The sequence below is a fragment of the Tenrec ecaudatus genome, chromosome 14 (assembly GCF_050624435.1).
Source record: "Tenrec ecaudatus isolate mTenEca1 chromosome 14, mTenEca1.hap1, whole genome shotgun sequence".
Taxonomy (NCBI): domain Eukaryota; kingdom Metazoa; phylum Chordata; class Mammalia; order Afrosoricida; family Tenrecidae; genus Tenrec; species Tenrec ecaudatus.
The window spans coordinates 89242996-89261656 of record NC_134543.1 but is presented as its reverse complement, the minus strand read 5'-3'; the positions used below and the strand labels follow the sequence as shown (position 1 = coordinate 89261656).

Sequence of the window (18661 nt, the reverse complement as noted above, 5' to 3'; positions counted from 1 at the left end):
ACAATTTTTTGGTTTTTTGTTTGGCGGTTTTCCAGTAAGGCACTCCGAAATTACCCCATGATGATACCCTTGAGGCTCAGAACCTCAAGATCTAACTCTCATTAAAAGTGTATCTAAAGCTCATGATTTCTTTAAAAATTGCAACTCACTACTGCCATGGAGTTAATTCTGACTCCCAGCAATCCTATTGCCGGGATAGAACTGCCCCGATTCCAATACTAACTTTTTTGCAGGAATTGAGAGCCTCTCTCGGCAGAGCAGCTGGTGATTTTGAACTGTGCACCTCGCAGTCAGCAGCCCAGTGAGTAACCCACTACACCGCCAGAGCGCCTCCCACCCATCCCATAAACCTAGGTATGACCCTCATGGAATGTCACCTTGCGGTCAGTCTGGCCTAGCACATCATAGTATCCTGAGATTTATGCTAACATATATTCTTTGTTAGTTTTTGAACACCATGTCCATTTATTCTAGTGGGACTGTACTTCCATTAAAGAACAGTAGACTTCAGGACCAATCATGAGAGTAGCGATACCAGGAGGGGAAGGGGAAGGAAAAGGGGGAACCCATCATAAGGATCTATATATAACCCCCTCCCTGGGGGATGGACAACAGAAAGGTGGCCGGGCCACTTTATGAAGGGAAACATCGGACAGTGCAAGACATGACAAAACAATAATTTATAATTTATCAAGGGTTCATGAGGGAGGAGGTTCGGGAGGGAGGGGAAAATAAAGGCTCAAGTAGAAAGATGTTTTGAGAATGATGATGGAAACAAATGTACAAATGTGCTTGACACAATGGATGTGTGTATGGATTGTGATCAGAGTTGTACGAGCCTCCAATAAAATGATTTAAAAAGGAAAAAAAATAGACTTAATACATTGAGAATCTTTGTTGCCTTCATTACTATTGTTTTCCCCTATACATTTATTACATTTTCCCTCGTGCTTATTAATGCACAAGGTATTCAGGATGTGTTGATTCATCAATATTTTTTCTGAAGGTTATTTGCTATAGTTTTGATCAAGAAATTACACAATTTGAGTCCACACCAGCCACAGTGTAATTTTTAGGCAGCATTATTAGCATTGGATCACATACCACCACTGCCATCGAATCAATTCTGACTCATCATAACCCTCTAGGTGTCCAAGGCTATAAATCAGTAAAAAGGCAGATAGCCTCATGGGTTTAAAAAACTGATCTTGTTTAACAATCCAACACTTATCTGACAATAAATTCCTTTTAACAAGTAGCACACAAAACCCAAGGTCTACTTTAAAAGATAGTTAATAAAATCAGAAATATATTTCCTTTTAAATGTGAATCATCTCAAGCTTGATCCTTTATAAAGTGAGATTCTCTTTTCCTTTCCAAGTCCTCAGCTTCAATGTAGAGACAAGATATCCATCCCTGAGATTTCAGTTGTTTCCCCAGGCAGGCTTGCTATTTAAAACTTTATTTTTAAATGTTGCACCTGAGAAAATGGGGAGAAAAAATAAATAAAAGGCTGAGTTTTTTAAGCACCTAGTTTTAAAAATTGCCAGTATATTTGCATTTAACTATATATACTACATAACCGACATATTTCTTTCCCTGTCATTGAGTGCTAATCAAGCTCTATTGTCCATGCTACTTTCCAGATGTTAATAACTATGGGATCTTCTTAGTAAAAAGTCCTCAGTCTATGCATCGGTTTCCCTTTTCTCCTTTAGTTTAGGAATATTTCTAGGCCAAAGTTCCATTTCAGTTTTTATAGCAGATTAGCATGAACAAATAATCAAAGAGGCTGGATTATACTTAGAACGTGGTAGTATGATTGGAAGAACTCTTAACCTGTAGTATGCAGATGACACACTTTGCTTGCTGAAAGTGAGGACTTGAAGCACTTGGCAAAGATCCAGGATTGCAGCCATCATATGGATTACAAGTCAATGTCAAGAAAACAATTATCTTCACAACTGCACCAATAACATGCTAAACAAAAAAGAATTGCAGTTATGAAGGTTTTCATCTGGCTTTGGATCCACAACCAATGCTTATGGAAGCAGCAGCCAAGAGATCAAACACATTGCAATAGAGACATCTGCTGTACAAAGGACTAGGGTGTGTCTGACTCAAGTCAGGGTATTTTCAATTCCTCATAGGCATGTGAAGTTGGACACTGAATTGATACATTTGAATCATAGTGCTGGTTTAGAATAATGGATGTACCGCGGATTGCCAAATGAACAAATAGGTCTTGTCTTGGAAAAACTAGAGCCAGAATACTCTTTAAAGGTAAAGATGACAGACTTCCCTTCATGTGCTTTGGACATGTTAGCAGGAGACACCAGTCCCTGGAGGACATTATGCTTGGTAATGTAGAGGAGCAGCAAGAGGAAGGTGCTCCTGGATGGATCCACATAGTAGCTGCAATAGTTTCAAATAAATAATTGTGAGGATGGTACAGGGCCGGGTAGTGCTTTGTTCAGTTGTACACAGGGTTGCTATGGGGCTGCCTCTAGAGTCTAACAAAAGCAGATAGAAAGAAATCAACTCCCCTGGCCTTTGATATGGTAAAACAAAACAAGAAATCAATGAACGTTTATAAAGAAATGGAAATGTTTGCAGGATTTGCTTACTGATCTAGACCAATAGATTTCTAGTGATATGCAGATTTCCTACATTTCTTAGGATAAAGTAACTCTTTAAAATCCCTAGGATTCCCTCAGTGCTAAGAACTCAGCAAGTGAATAGGCTAAGAAATCACAATTGCCTGTAGAAAAGGAATGTCTAAATTTTACCATTTATCTTCTGTTTCCTATGACCAAAGTCTATTATTAAGGGGTGGGTGGGGAGAGCGCTGTTCCTGTTCTCAGCAGTACTGAACTTTTCTGTGGATGTAGTTTAAAAGAAATCTTCCTATTCCTTTTTAGAACCGGTCTTCATAAGCCACGTTTGCACCAACACAAGTTACCTCTACTTTGGGAGCATGGAATTCTGATGAAGTACAGAAACCGATTGCAGAATTAGAATACTACATTTTCCACAAAGCAAGCTTTAAATCAGTGAACAAACATTCCATCCAATTCAGTATCAAAAGCTGAGTGAAATTGGGAAATAAGTTGACTAACTTGTCAAAGGGGAAGAAGATAACATTCCTTGAGGGGCTGGATGCAGTATTTTGTAAGTAGCTGCACTGAAACCCACTTGTGGGTGCTCATGACAGAAGATCAAGTCCTATAACATTTCTCCCAGTTTTGAATTTCTAAACTAACTCTCAGCAAAAATGGAAAAAAGAATAAAAATCCCTACTTGTATCTCACCTTCTAAACTAAAACCCATGGAGAATTCCACAGAATAGCTCCGAGAGAGAACATATGTTGGGTGCACATGAAAGCCAATTCCTTGATAGAGATAAAACTAAAAGTCTGGGGATATTTCCAGAGGCACAAGTATATAAGAAAGCACGTACATTTTTAAGAAGTTGTAGAAAAACCGGGGCTAAATTAAGAATCATTAAGTTGGGAACGAACTTCTAACTTGAAATTCGGTGGTCTTCTCTACAGTTACTAGCACTTTTTCAAGCCATTCTTCCATTTTGAGGGTAGCTGAGTCGGAATCCCAGAAAGCGGTTGTTCGTTGATTATCCATTTTGAGTCAGATGCCATCACTTCAAGTATTAAGTGACATTTCTTGGTGAATATTGACAGTTGTAAAGTCTTTCTCAGCCCTTCTTCCCCTTCCCAATACCCTCCCCCCAGTAACAGCCCATCACTAGTGAAGCTATTGCAACATCTAAAGCTTTACTGGCCAGTGACCTGGTTGAAGCCCTCAAGCCCTCTGGGATATGGAATACCATCATGCACTCTTTACCGGCCAATGCTTTTGTTTCTACCCCATTCTTCCCACCCCCACCCCCGCCCGAAATAAAAGCTCTTGAAAATAAAAACATTTCCTCTTTAATCACGGGACCTTAATTCATAATCTGAAGCTTCAAATGCATTCCTTCCCTTTACAAGCGACGCTACCACGATTTCCCACACAAAATCATGATTGAAGGCAGAGTTCCAAAGGGCATATGTGGTCAACGAGGCTTCCGACGTCTCCGACGGTCGGCAGGAGGGCGCAGACAGACCCACGAGGCGGGCAATCAGAGGACAGGGCGAGGCTGCTGGGTCATGAGCACCCTGAAGCGTTTCTTGATGGTGATTCGGTGCCGCGAGTATTTGTCGTCTGGGGAGAACCGAGCAGGATGGGCTGAACAGGTCTGCTGCCCCAAGGGGTCAAGCTTCTGTTGGGAAGAAAAGGGCGAACCACCTCAGCACACCAGTGCTGTAAAAACTCTCCCCCCGCCGCCCCCAAAAACCTCCACCACTGGAAGCGCGAAAAAGACAAAACGGGATCGGGACACGCGGGGCGCGGACCAACAAGATGCGCGCCCACCACGCCACGGGCTGGGCTTTCGGGGTCCCCTCTCCTACGGAAGTCGGCGGCGAGTCTCACCAGTGCCTTCCTGCTCACACCCTGCTTTCCCTCCTTACCTTCAGCGTGTACACTCGGTCTCCCTCCTCGGTAAGGTAATACTGGAGAAACATGACCACACTTTTCCAGGCAATATCCCAAATGCCTATGCAGTTCGAGCCGCAGCTCCGTGAGACGCGACCGTCCCACGTGTCTGTCAATTTCCTCTCCGCCGAGCCGGAAGCTCGTCTCGAGGCATCCTGGGAAATGTAGTCCGTGCTTGGCCGCCTCTCGAGCTAACCAAGAGGGGGCGCCCTAGCGTGGACTTGGCCGGGGCTATAGTTGGGACCTTGCAAGGATTCTGAAACACGTGGAGTGTGCCCACTTGCGTGCCAACCACTGTGAGGCAATATTTAGGGGGGTAGCATAGATGTGAGCCGTGCTTTTGTGAATATATCCTGTTTTAGTGGTCGACCCAGACCTATTTCAGAGGCAGTGGGTTTCGAAAATGTGGGAAAACAAGTATTCTAGGATTCAGCGCCCCTTTACCTTAGGGAAGAAAAAAGATGGTTTAATTCCCTCCCCTCTTTTACATCCGGTTCCCCCCGTCCCTTTTCAAAATATTGGCGGTAAAGAGTGCATGATGGGTATTCCATATTCTGTACAGCAAAGAGAGCATACAGCTATTTTATGAAACTGGTGAAGTGTGCGATCGAGACAAGATTCTAACTCAGGTCTCGGTGCCGCAGATTCAGCGTTCCTTGTTAAATGGTGAGTAACTAACAAGAAACACAATGGGATGCACGCCATAGGAGCATTTCAAATTTTAAAAGAGCGGAGAAATAGTTGTAAGACGAGCGTAAAGCAACGCAACTACAACCAAGATATTACAATGGCGAGCATGGCGGCATTACTTATAACGGCAAAGACATTGGGACAGATATTTAGTTTATAGCTAACAAAACCCTGCCGGCCTTTTTTCCTTCTGCAAAATCCAGCTTGCATCTGTAGTTCCATGAACTATCTCTGCAAGGATTAACAAGAAACAAATAATGCTGGCTTCCTCGGGGATGGAGAACTATTGCAAGGGAATCCGGTGGGAGGAAGACTTATTTTGCACGTTTTGACTTTTAAAAGCTATTTATTGTATTATCGATTTTAAAATTAAATCTAAGTTATATTTTAAAAGAAAAATTAAATATTTAACCACAAAATAATTCAACAAATAAAAACGAAGACTTTCTGGAGGTCTTGAATCTATAGGTTGCATGGCAAGTTTGTGATGTAGTGGTGCTCCTCAGCACAGGGCAGCGTCCTTAAAGCTGGGCCTGCTGAGGACTGTTAGGTCTTCCCGAAGTGGGTGGTTTGTGCTGCTCAGGAATTTTCCAAGGAAATGCTATGCATAGGATCCTCGAGATGATTCTAATGTCAAACATTCTGTCCCCTTGATCTATAAATACAAAAGCGGTGTGCTCCGAAACTGGCTTAGAAAATATAGCCTTTATTAAATTAAGTCAGGGCTAACCAATGTGCTAAGAAGTCAGCTACAGAATTGGGTGGGGCTCAAGGACACACAAATAGAAATGTTGAAGAACTGAAAAGGGAACAGAGCTGGAAATATGCAGTCAGTGTTGGGAGTTTGAGGAAAAAAAAAATCACAATTGCCTTAAAGAGGTAGCTAACAATGATGCTGTCAAACTGCAGCTTTATGGGCTATTACCTCCCCCCCCCCCCCCCCCCCCCCCCCGTACCTCGTAGTCTCTTTTCCCCTCCCCCACTGCAGAATGCTTTGAGTCCTGGATTCTAGTCTGTGTGATCTGATCTTTACATTTCCCTCCTTGGATCCTTGTGCATTTACCAGAGCCAGGTTACTCTCTGGGTCCTAGATTTGACTGTCTCTTACTGGAAGCTTCCAGACAGCCACGGTTAAGTGCTCCAACCAGAAAGGATGGCTTCGGATGGTGGTAAGTCTACAGGAGGTAGGAGGGAAGTGGGGGAAGGGCTGCTCCCAGCTGAGATCTTTGGGAATTCAAACTTGACACTTTGGCACAAATTCCGTGGGCCCAGGTAGAGGAAGGAGAGAATACCTGATCCCACCAAAGGCACCATACTTGGCTGGGGAAGGAGATTGGATGCTTGAGACGGGGTTGGGGAAGGAAAGGAAGTTCTTGAAGGTCAGTCAAGGGTCTCAGAGGAAGTATGCTGGATATAGAGAAAGGATGGCAGTCAGCAACCAGTCTCGAGGACAGAGGTTTGTACGTCTAATGGGGATGCCACCAAGAGGGTTTAGGGGAAGGCCTAAGCTTCTGTGCCTTTTCCTTTAGGTAACTAGAGCCTACCTAGGATTTTGCCCTGAGAGAATTAACCTTGAACACCCTTGATTTTATGAGGTGGCTGGGGAAGGGGAGTGGGCAGGGATAGGTGGCCTTTGTCTGAAAACTGGGCAGTGGGGTTGCCTGTTGCCAGCTTGACAGAGAAATGTCCCCTCTCCCCGCCCCCCCCCCCAATGGGCAGAAGGTGCTCTACCTGCCCCTGTTCAATACCCTAAGGGCTCCTTCCAGACCCAGAGAGGGTCTCTCCTGGAATTCAGGGAACCCTTTTCCTTAATGTCCTCACAGCTGGAGTGAGCTAACGCCAACCTGGATGAGAGCTTGGGAAGCACCAAGGAGCTTCCCTTCCTGGAGGTGTTCCGCGTTTCGCAACCTCAGGAATGCAGGCCTTCAGACCCACTGTCCAGCACGTGGCAGCATAGCCCTGGCCACCTGCTCTACTGTTGAGATGGCGGGGTGTCTCATCTTCCAAGTCTCTTTGCAGAGGCAGAGCTGGAGTCTGGCAGGGATGACATCAGCCCTGGGAGTCAGTGACTCCTTTGTGTTCATCACCTCTGTTTCCGTTTCCGTGGCCAGCGGGAAGAGACCCTTGGGCTATGGAACACTGATTGCTATAGGTGCTAATCTCCCTAGACACGCCTTTGCTCCTTGGTCACTAAGCAGATTCTGAGCATTGTTGATTTGCCAACCGTTGCCATGGAATGTTCTTTGATAGGACACCAGGGGGGAGGACAGATGCATGACATTAGGCAGATTATCTGCTATTGTTATGATTAAAAGTCCTCGGAGACTCACATCCTGAGTCATTAAATACACCAGGGCTCACTAGACCCCACAGGAGCTTCCGTGAGCAGAATCTTTCTTCTAGACTGCCTTGTCCTTCCCTGAGCACCCAGCCCAGAGTCCCGTTCTTAATGGACCCCGATTTCAGAGATTAGGGGCTCAAAGCAGATTGAGCAGAGACAGTGCCCCAACCCCAAGTTACTTCACACTTCTTCCGATGCACTCACCCCTCTCCCATCTGCTCTCTCATCACTCCTGATTGTAAGGTCACATTTCTGGGAACCAAATATCTGATCCCCACCTACTCTCCTGGGAACAACACTTCTCTGTGTGGCGGCAGGGACCACAGAACAGTTGGAAGCAGGGTTCAGGCGGGAATAGCATATGGACGTGTATGCTGAGTGGGATGTGCTATGGGGGTGAGCTTCGTGGCTCCTGGGGTCCCTGGTGGTGTGGTGGGCTGCACATTGAGCTCTGAACTGCAAGGCCAGTGGCTCTCCGTGGGAGACAGGTGAGGCTGTCTGCTCCTGTAAACATTTAAAGGCTCCGGAACCTAACAGGATAGTTCTACTCTGTCGTAGAGGGTCACTATCAGTCAGAATCCACTCCCAGATGTTTTGGGTTTTTTTTTTTTTTTTGAGTGTTTCCCTCATGGTAAAAGAAAGAGAAAAGAGAAAGAGACAAGTTAAAGGAAGACTGAGGAGATGGTGTGAATAATCTTTCGGAACCCACCTCTTTCTTAAGGGCCCGTGGCTGCTGATGGAAAAGCCAGAACTCCTGGACTATCCTTCCCTGCTTGTCAGCCTATGTTCGGCTGCGTCCCTGACCCGTGCAGAGCAGGTCAATCCTGATCGGTGTCTTGGCAAACGGCCTCGAGGGCTGCCAAGGGGGCTGAGACAGTGATGGCTTGGGTTGTCTGTCTAGTCTCTTCTTGGCAGGCAGAGGGGTCCATGTCTTGCCAAGAAGGGAACGATTTCTCCAGGGCAGTCATCTTCGCTGGGTATAAACCAACCCTCGCGGCCACGGCGTCAATTCCATTGGTCTGTCCCTGTCTGTGGGCTTCTGAGACTAATTCCATATGGGACTAGAAAGCCTAGAGGAGCAGCTGATGGGTTCGAAATGCTAACCTTATGGGTAGCAGCCCAGCTCAAACCCAATACACCACCCTTTGACAGCCACTGCCTTCCCCCATCCATTCCCCTCCCACCCTTCCTGTTGAGAATCTGTGCTCTGATTTTTTAGTGATTCTAGGAGACCCGGGTGGTCTCAGGCAGGTCTCCTTTTCTGTGAACTCCATCCTTCCTCGCCCCCCCCCCTTTTTTTTTTGTCTCAACAGCATCGTCATTGTCAGGACCGGATAGGACCACGAAGACGGGCTCCACCATGTCTTCTTTCACGGCTCTTTCCTTTCCCCCTCCTACGCCAGGCCCACCAGACCCACTTCCCTGGGAGCCACCCCCACAGCCCTCTGTGCCTGTGCCTTCAACCTTCCCTTCAGGCAGCTCTCTGGTGCTGTCTGCTTTTCCTAGCTCACTGTTAATGACAGGGGATGGGGGCGCCAGTGGGGCTGGGGCTGCCAAGGTCATTTTCAAACTCAAGACGGAAGCAGGGCCAGCTGAGCCCCCTCCAACTCAGAACTATATCCTTTCTCAGACTGCCCTCAACTGGATGGCCTCCAGTGCTTCCCGAGGGGACCCCGAGAGTGGTCCTCCTCAACTGGTGGCAGCCTCTAATGTGACCAACATTCTGCCTGCTAAGGCTGTTGGGGTGAGCCAGGAAAGGTCCCCAGGCCTTCCTCCTCAAGCTCTTCCATCAGTTGCCCAACTGACCCCCCTCACTCCCCCAGAAAAGGCTTGGCCAGCAACACATGGGACTCCCGGGGAAGGAGGCCCGCTGGCTGCTCGGCCCAAGTCCTCCCTTGGTGACCTCGCCCACACCTCCAAGGGCGTTTATGAGAACTTCCGACGTTGGCAGCGGTACAAAGCCTTGGCCAGGAGACACGTAGCCCAAAGCCCCGATGCAGAAGCGCTTTCCTGCTTTCTGATGTAAGTGGAGAGACCCTGGATTAATTATCCCTAGGGATTGCACATAAGGAGGATTTGTGACCTTAGGCTGTTTAAGAATACGTAAAAGTAGATGCTGAGCGTGGTGCTGGAGGTTCTATGAGATAAAAGTGCAATAATCAGCAGTCACGATGATGAGCCTCTTTGCCCGATTCCCAGTTTGTCATGTGATCTCAGGTGTCTTCTGGCAAGGGGCCTTCTGTCCTGTGAGTGCAGGCGGCCACTCTTCTGGTCATCCTCACATACGCTCCCAGAGGTTTAGAGCCATTAAGCAAACAACTATTGTTTGAATTTAGGTCTCTGACCATAATCACCACCATCCTGCCCTGTTTCCCTACCTGGCTAGTGTGGGATCTGAGCCAGCCAGGACAGGGACTGCCGGGCCCTGACTGATTCCTGTGGGAGGAAAGCACAATGCAGGACCAGGCGAAGAACACTTGTGTGTCTGGGTGGGGCAGTGGCTAGCAGCGGGGCTCGCTGCAGAGGTGCCTCGGAAGAAAGGCCTGGCCATCTGCCTAGAAACTCCCATGGGGCACAGTGTCACTCAAGGCACATGTGGGGTTGCATTGAAATGACGGAAGCAGGATATTTTGCTTTTAGAGAGCATGCTTAGTGGTCGGGGGCTCCAGCACTCACTACATTCGTCATCACGAGCAGGACACCGACCATCTTTAACTGGGTCAGAATCCGCTTCGTGGCACTGTTGTTGTTTTCATTTAATAACCAAGAGAGCCCTAGGATGAGCTTCTACTCTTTTCTAATAAAATTTTTGGGGGGTTCTCCTCTTAGCACCAGGGATCTCTCTGATTTTGAATCGCCTCAAGGACCACATGTTAGGCTAGGTTGCTTTTGTTAGCCACTGTCTTGTCTCTGACTCATGGTGACGCTGTGCACACAGTAGCACTAGGCCGTGGTGATCCATAAGATCGTCATGGGTTAATTTTTTCAGGAGATTGCCAGGCTTTTCTTCCTGGTCTCTCTTGTGGCTCCACTGAAATCCGTTTAGCACCGCAGCAGCATGCACACATCCACTGATGGGGTGTGTGTGTTGGGGGGTGGGGGTGCGGGGCTGAGGCAGCACAGGCCTTCACGATTTGCAAGGGACCCTGTCAGTTTTGGTGCTGACCTCTTTGCTCCCCACCCACGGGGTCCCTGGGCAGGGGTTCCACCAAAGAAGTGCAGTCCAGATCCCCCAAAAGAGGCATCTGGGAGGCTCAGTTTGGGGATCGTGGGAGTGGGCTTCTAAGATCCATTTTTGTGATACACTTCTCCACGTGGTTCTGCTGCACTGTCATGTTTGAGTTCTGCATAGGACATTGAGCAGAAATGAAGCCTGTGCTATGGGCTGGCCTTCTGAGTCTTTCTGGGTCAGAAAGGGCTCCGCCCGACTTCCAAAAGCAGGAGGTCTAGTATCAGTATTGGACACTTGGTGAGGGGTAGCCTGGAGGCCGAGACACTTATAAACCCATTAACTGAAAACACCCAGCAACCTTTTATCAGAGATTCATTTAAAGTTAGGAAGTTCCTTTATTTAAAAAAACAAAACAAAAAAGCAAGCCCTTTGGGGCAAGATTAAGCTTCCTTTGTATTGAGTCTCCTTCTTTGGGTAGAGTGGGCTTCTTGTCAGTGGTTGAGGGTGGCGCTGTGAGGCTGTGGGGCAGAGGAGTGGCGCTAAGTGAATCCTGAAGGTGGGTGGAGAATCACCTGTTTGATTTTGGGTGAGCTAGTTGCAGCTGGAAGACGGGGAGTCTGGTGAAATGAAGTTGGGATGTCTGACGGTCTTGTCGGGAGGGGGGCGTGACAGGAACAGGGGGCAGGGTAGATCTGATGGGAGGCTGAGGATGCACGTCGAGCTTGGTGGAGGCTGTGACTGACTTAATGGGGGTTTCAGCCCCGTTCTTCGTTCCCTGGCCCGGCTGAAGCCCACCATGACTCTGGAGGAGGGACTGCCGAGGGCTGTGCAGGAGTGGGAGCGAACCAGCAACTTTGACCGGATGATCTTCTATGAGATGGCAGAAAAGTGAGTTCTCCTAAGGGCGGGGGGGGGGGGCGAGAGGGATGGAGGCAGTTATGAGACGCTTGTGTCTAGGTATGCGGGTGACCATTTAAAGAGATGTTAAAGGAAGGGAGGGTTGCTTAGAGAATAGAGTTGCCTGGATTGTGGAAGATTTGACCCTCTCTCCACACTGCTGCTCCCGTCCCCTTCAGCTCTAGGGTTTTATATCTTGTCCTCACGTGGAAGCTTGGTTTTTCTGGGTCTACATGATACTAAAGCCCTTTTAACAAGGGTGGGGGAGCCTCATAGATGTGAAAATCCCATGCTGTAGGAGAGAACTAGCAAAGCAATGGCATGAGTTTTACCTCGCAGCTTCCTTCCTACCTGTCTGTCTGTCCAGGTAGACTCCTTCCTGTCTGTCCAGGTAGACTCCTCCTCCTCCTTTTTTTTAAATACCAGTAGTTCTATTGGCATATACTTCACATATCATATAATTTATCCAGTCATATATTAAGAAGAATTGTATGATCATCACCACAGTCAATTTTAGAACATATTCTTCTCCTTGTTGTTAGCTCCCATTTCCCCCCAAACTCCCCTGCCATGCCCCTGGCTAAGTATTCATCCAGTTACTGTCTCTGTAGAGTTACCTAACCGGGATCTCATCTCCAGAAAATCATACAAGACACAAACAGGAAGCAAATAAACCAAAACCCAACAATAATGACTAGACAAAACAGAGAAAAACCTCAATCGAAAGCAAAGCAGAAAATAACACAAACTGAAATGACTGTAAAATGAGTCAAGAGGGAAATCAAATGATAAGGTATTACGTTTTAACCTGACGACATCTGCCATAGTCAACTCTGCCGTGCTCTCTGATAGCAAGACTAGTCACACCCCGAGAATAGTGTCAGAGGATAGTCACTGGGCCCTTCATCCATGTGGGGACCGTGCGGATGGATTTGGGGCTTCTACTGTTGTCCATAGCCTTCTGCAAACTGGGTGCTCACAAGTTAAGCTCTGATACCATTTCCTCCTTTAGATTTGGATTTTATTATTACAGTCCTTGGGTCATACAGGCTGGTGTGCATCTTAGTTTATGCCGCCCTTTGATGACTGCTGGTTTGAAGACAAGCCTTTAAGACCCCAGATACGATGCTTTTCAGACCCTGGCGCTATCTGGGCTCTGCATGGATTGCTATAGCACCCATATCTTCTGTGACCTCTTCATGAGGTGCGTACTGTGCAGGGCTATGTTATAGGAACTCGTTATTCTTAGATTGGGGCTAGAATTAAGTGTGAGCCCCCAATCCATTCATATATCTACTGAAACAGTACCCTATCCACCCAGGGAGGGGCTGGTCTAAGGGAAACTAGGGCCCTTTGAAGCCCTACATAGTGTCCTGGCTCTTCTTCCCTATTATCTACTTGGTTAAAAATAAAACACAGGAGGAAAATGAACCCTTTCCTCCAAGCATAGCTTCCACTTTCTCTCCAGGATTCTTCAATGACTAATGAACCTCCCAGTTTTACCCTCCACAGCTCTAGTCCCAGCCTCTTGACGCTTGCTTTAGCTCTCCCCACCTCCTGTCTGGAATTGCAGCCTTGGACCCTGCTTCCTGATTTCTTGTCTGTGCTTGCTGACTAAGGGAGATGATACCTTAAGAGGGGTCTTGCCATGTTGCCCTCTGTTCCTTTGGTCAAACAGGATAGGGCCCAGAAAAACCAACACGAAAGCTACACTGTGCGCTGGAGAGAGATCTCATAGTCTGAACAAGCATCCCAAGTGATGATGGCTGGTGAAAGGCTGTGAGCAGCTCCCCTGCTGAGTGACTGAACTTGGTGGGACTTTGTCCTGAGAAGGACACTTCCTTTGGTGGCTGTGTGTGGTGGCAGCCTGTTGCCGGGGTTCCTGATGGGACAGGCCACCGTTTCAGCACTGAGCATGCCGTCCTCGCCCTCTGCAGATTCATGGAGTTTGAGGCCGAGGAAGAGATGCAGATTCAAAATGCACAGCTGTTAAATGGGTCCCAATGCCTGCCTCCCGCAGCCGCCCCTCTGCACCCTGACCCTCCAGTGCCTCTAGTTCCTCCGGCTCCTCCAGCTCCAGATGTTGGCCAGCAGTCAGGTATGGCTACCGGGTTCCAGGAGCAGCTGTAGGCCAGGGGCTCAGAGGGAGGCTTGCCGACACCAGTCGGATTCCGCCAAGACATTGCCTTCTCTTCTGCCATGTTTCCCCTGGGGAGTGGTATTCCATATTTCAAACGGGACATTCCGTAGGAGCTCGGGTTCTTAGGTTCCTTTCTTCCCCAACTGATATTGGCCAAGAACGCTAGCTGCTCTTCCACTTGATCGTCACCTGGGGCCCAAAGCACCTGATCTAAGCCATGGGGTCCGGGTGAGGGGGTTTCTTGGCCTTTGGAGAGATCCCAGCTGCCTGATGCTTGCCTCCGAGACTCTCCAGTCCCTAGACCTCTCCCAGGGCTGGTCTGCAGGCTGGCTTGACCTGGCTGGGCCCCATATGGCCTTTCCAAAAAGGGTTGGGAGACAGAAGCTGTAGCTTCTGTGCCACTTGGTCCTTTCTCCTTTTCACCTTTCCCCTAAGTGTACATCCCAAAGAAGGCAGCAGCCAAGACCCGGGCCCCCCGCCGGCGGCAGCGCAAATCCCAGAAGGCACAGGTTCCTGAGGCACCCAAGGAGATCCCAGCAGAAGCCGTGAAAGAGTACACCAGCATCATGGAAGGGCTCTTGGGAAGCCACCCGGCTCTTAGAGAGTTGGATGGGAAGCGGGAAGAGGAGGAACAGCAGCAGGAGGAAGGCATGTACCCGGATCCAGGACTCGTGAGCTACATCGAAGAACTATGTTGTGAGGAAGTCTTTATGACCAAGGTGGGCTGTCCCTGGAAGTCTGGTGCCTCGCAGATCACGGGTGGGCTTTCTTGGGAACCAAAGACCCGCAGTCTTTCCCCAAGCAGTTAGGGATGAGGCAGTGTTCTGTGCGTGTGTGTGTGTGCGCGCGCATGGACACACATGAATGTGTGTAGCTGTAGCTGGTGGCGGTTTATAAAAGCCTCGACGTGGGTGGGGTAGGGTAAGGAGTTGGGGGGCACCTATGGCTTCTCTTCTGGAGCCTCTGGGCTTACAGGTTACCTCCTAGCAAAGACTCACTTTCCTCTGATCCCCCAGGTGGAGGCCATCATTCACCCTCAGTTTCTAGCAGATCTGCTGTCCCCAGACCTGCAGAGGGACCCCTTGGCCTTAACGGAGGAACTGCAGCAAGAAGAGGAGCTCACTCTGGTTCAGGTAAACTTGGGAGGCGGGGATATCGAGCCAGCAGCCTACGTGATTTTCTCTAACCATACGCTGCCTCAGCAGTGGGGTTCAGGTGTTGATCGAGGAGGATAGGGGACCATGGAAAGGCAGGGAACGGGGGTGCAAGGCCTCGAAGCGCGGGGTAAATCCCATGAGGAAGGGCAGGAAAGAAAAGGTCAGTGCCCATCTGTGATAATGTAACTCTGGGCTGCTGGCTGGTCTTTCCTGCCCTGCCCCTCCACCTCTTCTCACCATGGTGTGTAGAATGGACCTGTGTGCGTTTCCTTCCAGCTGGTCCAGAAGCGGCTCGTGGCCTTAGAAGAGGAGGAGGCAGAGGCACCGGCACCCACAAGCTGCGCTGGAGCTCAGTCGGACTCCAGTGCTTCTGATGAGGATGAAGCGGGGAGTGGGCGCCTTCGGCCCTCACCGGGGCCTCGGGTGCTTGAGGGCTCTGTTTGCCCCAGAAAGGCTGCTTCTTTAGGAAAGCGAGCAAGATTAGGGCATGGTGGACAGAAGCAAGCCCTTAAGAGTTCAAGGGGGATACGCAGGGATGGGAGCATTCTGACACCTACTGGCAGCGGGGACCTGAAGCAAGAAGTCACAGCTCCACAAGGTTTTGGGGCCCCCTCAGGCACAGAGTACAGAGGCTGTGGCAATGTTGCAAACCAGACAGCCCCACCTCAGGATGGCTACCTGGAAGGGGCAGGACCCTGTGGGCACTCCTCAGTGGTTGATAGGCTTTCAGAGGGTTTACCCATTGGCTGGCAGGAAGACCCACAGCTGGAGGGAACTGGAGTGCCCTGTTTGGATATTGGACTCACAGAGCCTGGGCCACTGCAGAGTCCGGGCTTAGAACAGCAGGCACTGGGGCTACAGACAGAACAGATGGGGACCCGTGGAGTACTTTCACAAGAGAAGGAGTGTCTGGCAAGAGGAGGAGACTCTGCGGGAGCCATATGGGGAGATGACGGCGGCCCTCCGATGCTGATGCTGCAGAGTTATGATCAGGACCCTTCGCCAGGGGCAGCTGGAGACGGGGATGGGGCCCCTCTCAGTCCAGGACTCTGGCTGGGCAGTGAGATGAATGTAGTAGGCTTGGAGTTGCCCTTTCAGATTGAGGAAGTCATAGAGAACTTAGAAGATGGCGACAGTGGAGCCGAGCCCCAGGGAGGCTGCGAGGCACTTCGCTCTGGGAGTAACATCTCTCTGTGCCTCGGGGAAAGCTTATCACTTGGGGACACGGGGATCTGTGCCCTTCCCTATGGAGGCACCGAGACCACAGCAACCTCAGAAAAGAGAAGGTGTCGCAGCTTGCGGGGGCCTCCGAGAGCCAGCAGCCCTGAGTTACCTAAAGAAAATAGCTCTGAGATCACCCGAGACCCCAGTGACCTGTGGGCTGAAGGTTTCTCTCCATTGCTGGAAAGTGGGATTGATGCTCCCACACTGGGGTCTTCCAAAGAAACCCTCTTGGCAGCATGTGAGGGCAATAACCCTTTCTTGAGGGCCCCGGATGCCTCCTCCTTCCCCAAGGTCAGCAGAGAGTCGGGGAGCAGAGGCAATTCCCTCTCTCCTCTGCTGGAAACCCCCAGCAGAGTAGACGGTGGAGGCGACCGTGGCCTCAGACTAACAGAGGTCAGTGAACGCCCTTGCCCATCGAATCTAAATTCTTATGTTTCTCAAGGACAGGGCAAAGAGGACACTAATCTCTACAAGCCCAAAGACCTTGCTCCCTTACCGGGGCCTTCCAAATCGAAATCTCACCAGGGCCGGGGAAGGGCTCCCCCCGTACGTGAGACTAGGGATGCCTCTGTGCTGAGGCAAATGTCTGCAATGGCAACATGCCACTCGGCAGACAGGGCCAGCAAAAAGGAACAGGAAGATGAGGAGCTCTCTAATTTTGCCTACCTCTTGGCTTCCAAACTTAGCCTGTCACCCACCGGGATTCCCCTCAGTCCTTGCCCTGTTGCAAAATCTGGCAAGAGAGCTCTAGTCGGAGGCCCAGCACCCACTAGAAAGAAGCCCCACCAGGGACCTGGCCCTGAGGAGAAACCTTTGGCTCCAGGAGTTGATAGCCTGTCACAGCCTCGTAAAAGGCGACAGGAGAGCTTTGTCGCTGGGAAAAGAAAAAAGAGACGCCGTAGCCAATAAGGAGCAGCAGGGACGGCCGGCCTCTCCCACCTGCCCAGCCCATGGGGGCCCCTCCCGAATAGGATTCGCCCTTGCTGTCCGGTAACCGCTTCATTTTCAGACAAACAGTTGTTCCACGGGAGTGAGAGTGTGGAGGTCAGATTCCCGAGGGCGGAGGTGGGTCTTCTCGGTGAGGAATTGCATGGGAATTCTGGAAGGGTTTGTATGAGGAGGAAAAGAATGAATAAAGATGTTGGAAAAAATGATCTTCTGTACTCGTTTTTGTTGCTTGGCAGGAAGATGTTACAAAGGAAGGTTGTGGGGCCAGTTTGTGGACCCCAGGTAACTCACCTGGATGCCCAGCATCGTCTCCATTCCCTGCAGTCTCCCCTTGGGAACAAAGGAGCTTCCAGGCTTTGATGAGCTGCATGCTGAGTCCCTGGGGACATGGTTCATTTATTCCCACACCCAGACTCGAATTTGAGACCTTCCCCGGACAGTCCATCATTCTCAAAGTCTAGAGATGCTTTTCTGCCTGTCATCTTTCTGGGGTACCAACCTGAAATGTCAATTATTTAATCAGGCCTTTCTAGCCACCATCCCTTTTGTGACATGACCCATCCTGGCCTCCAGGCCTGTCGTATGCAGTTAAGATCCCATTTTGGAGGGCCTTCTCCCTCCCGGGATTAAGAGAGGATGTATTCTGAGCCTCCACCTGAGTAGCAAGGACGACTCATGCCACCTTTTGTATCCTTGGTCTGTTGAAAGACAAAAGCTACACCTCCATATAAGAAGGTGTCCTCTCAGAAGTAGGAACATATAGGCCCAGGGTCATCAGATCTGTCTGAAGTGGCAGAGGCCGAGAGCAGAGGCAATGGAGCTTGCAGGGACCATGGGAGCCAGGCCAAGAGCAGAGGCAAAATGGCCGTGAGACAGAAGAGAGAGCAGCAGTCTCTCAGGACTGAGGCAGAACAACGGGCCGGTTTCCTGGCCCGGGGAGCCAGTAACCACATGGATGAGGACTGAGGAGACCTGGCTGTGGGCTGAGGAAAGGGGATGCTGCGGACTCGTGCCCGTCTCCTGTGCATGAATCCTGACTTGTGGTAACCTGTGACCTTCCCCAACAAGCTCCCTGAATCAAGTAAACTGTCTGTGAGTTGTGTGTGACCACTCTAAAGGATTATGGGACCCAGAGAAGTAGAATGTGGTGGGAAGAACTGTTTGTGTCAGAATATGTGAAAATGGAGGGGGTAGAGAGGGCACAGCCTGAGGTCCTATATGCCTGCCAGGCCGCACTTATTTTTACACAAATGATCTACAAGGAACTTATTTTCCCTAATGATAACTAGATGGAGGTGGGGGTGGGGCTTGTTTTCTTCTTCCTTGAAAGGTGGTCCCCAAACCCACTGGCGATGAGTAGATTCCAACTCATAGCAAGCCCGGTGTCTCCAAGACTTTGTGGAAATCTTTACAGATGCTGCCAGCCTCACGTTTCTTCCCAAGGATCAGCTGGTCAGTTTGAACCCCCAACCTTGCGGTTAGCAGTGCTAATACTTACCTGTCGGCGCCACCAGGGTTCCTTGAAAAGAGGACAGAGG

The 18661-nt window shown here is 49.5% G+C and overlaps 2 protein-coding genes across 2 annotated transcripts; one reads left to right on the top strand and one right to left on the bottom strand.

Annotated features, from left to right (window-relative positions):
* Positions 1–3931: 3931 nt before the first annotated feature.
* On the bottom strand, positions 3932–4670 carry NOP10 (NOP10 ribonucleoprotein). Its single transcript, XM_075530819.1, has 2 exons — positions 4530–4670; positions 3932–4279 (listed from the first exon to the last, which is right to left on the bottom strand). Exons 1-2 carry the CDS (start codon positions 4581–4583, stop codon positions 4139–4141), a joined length of 195 nt encoding a protein of 64 aa, XP_075386934.1. The 5' UTR covers positions 4584–4670; the 3' UTR covers positions 3932–4138.
* Positions 4671–6397: 1727 nt separating this feature from the next.
* NUTM1 (NUT midline carcinoma family member 1) lies at positions 6398–17084 on the top strand. Its single transcript, XM_075532280.1, has 7 exons — positions 6398–6413; positions 8899–9607; positions 11517–11645; positions 13592–13752; positions 14230–14513; positions 14811–14927; positions 15228–17084. Exons 1-7 carry the CDS (start codon positions 6398–6400, stop codon positions 17082–17084), a joined length of 3273 nt encoding a protein of 1090 aa, XP_075388395.1.
* Positions 17085–18661: the final 1577 nt, after the last annotated feature.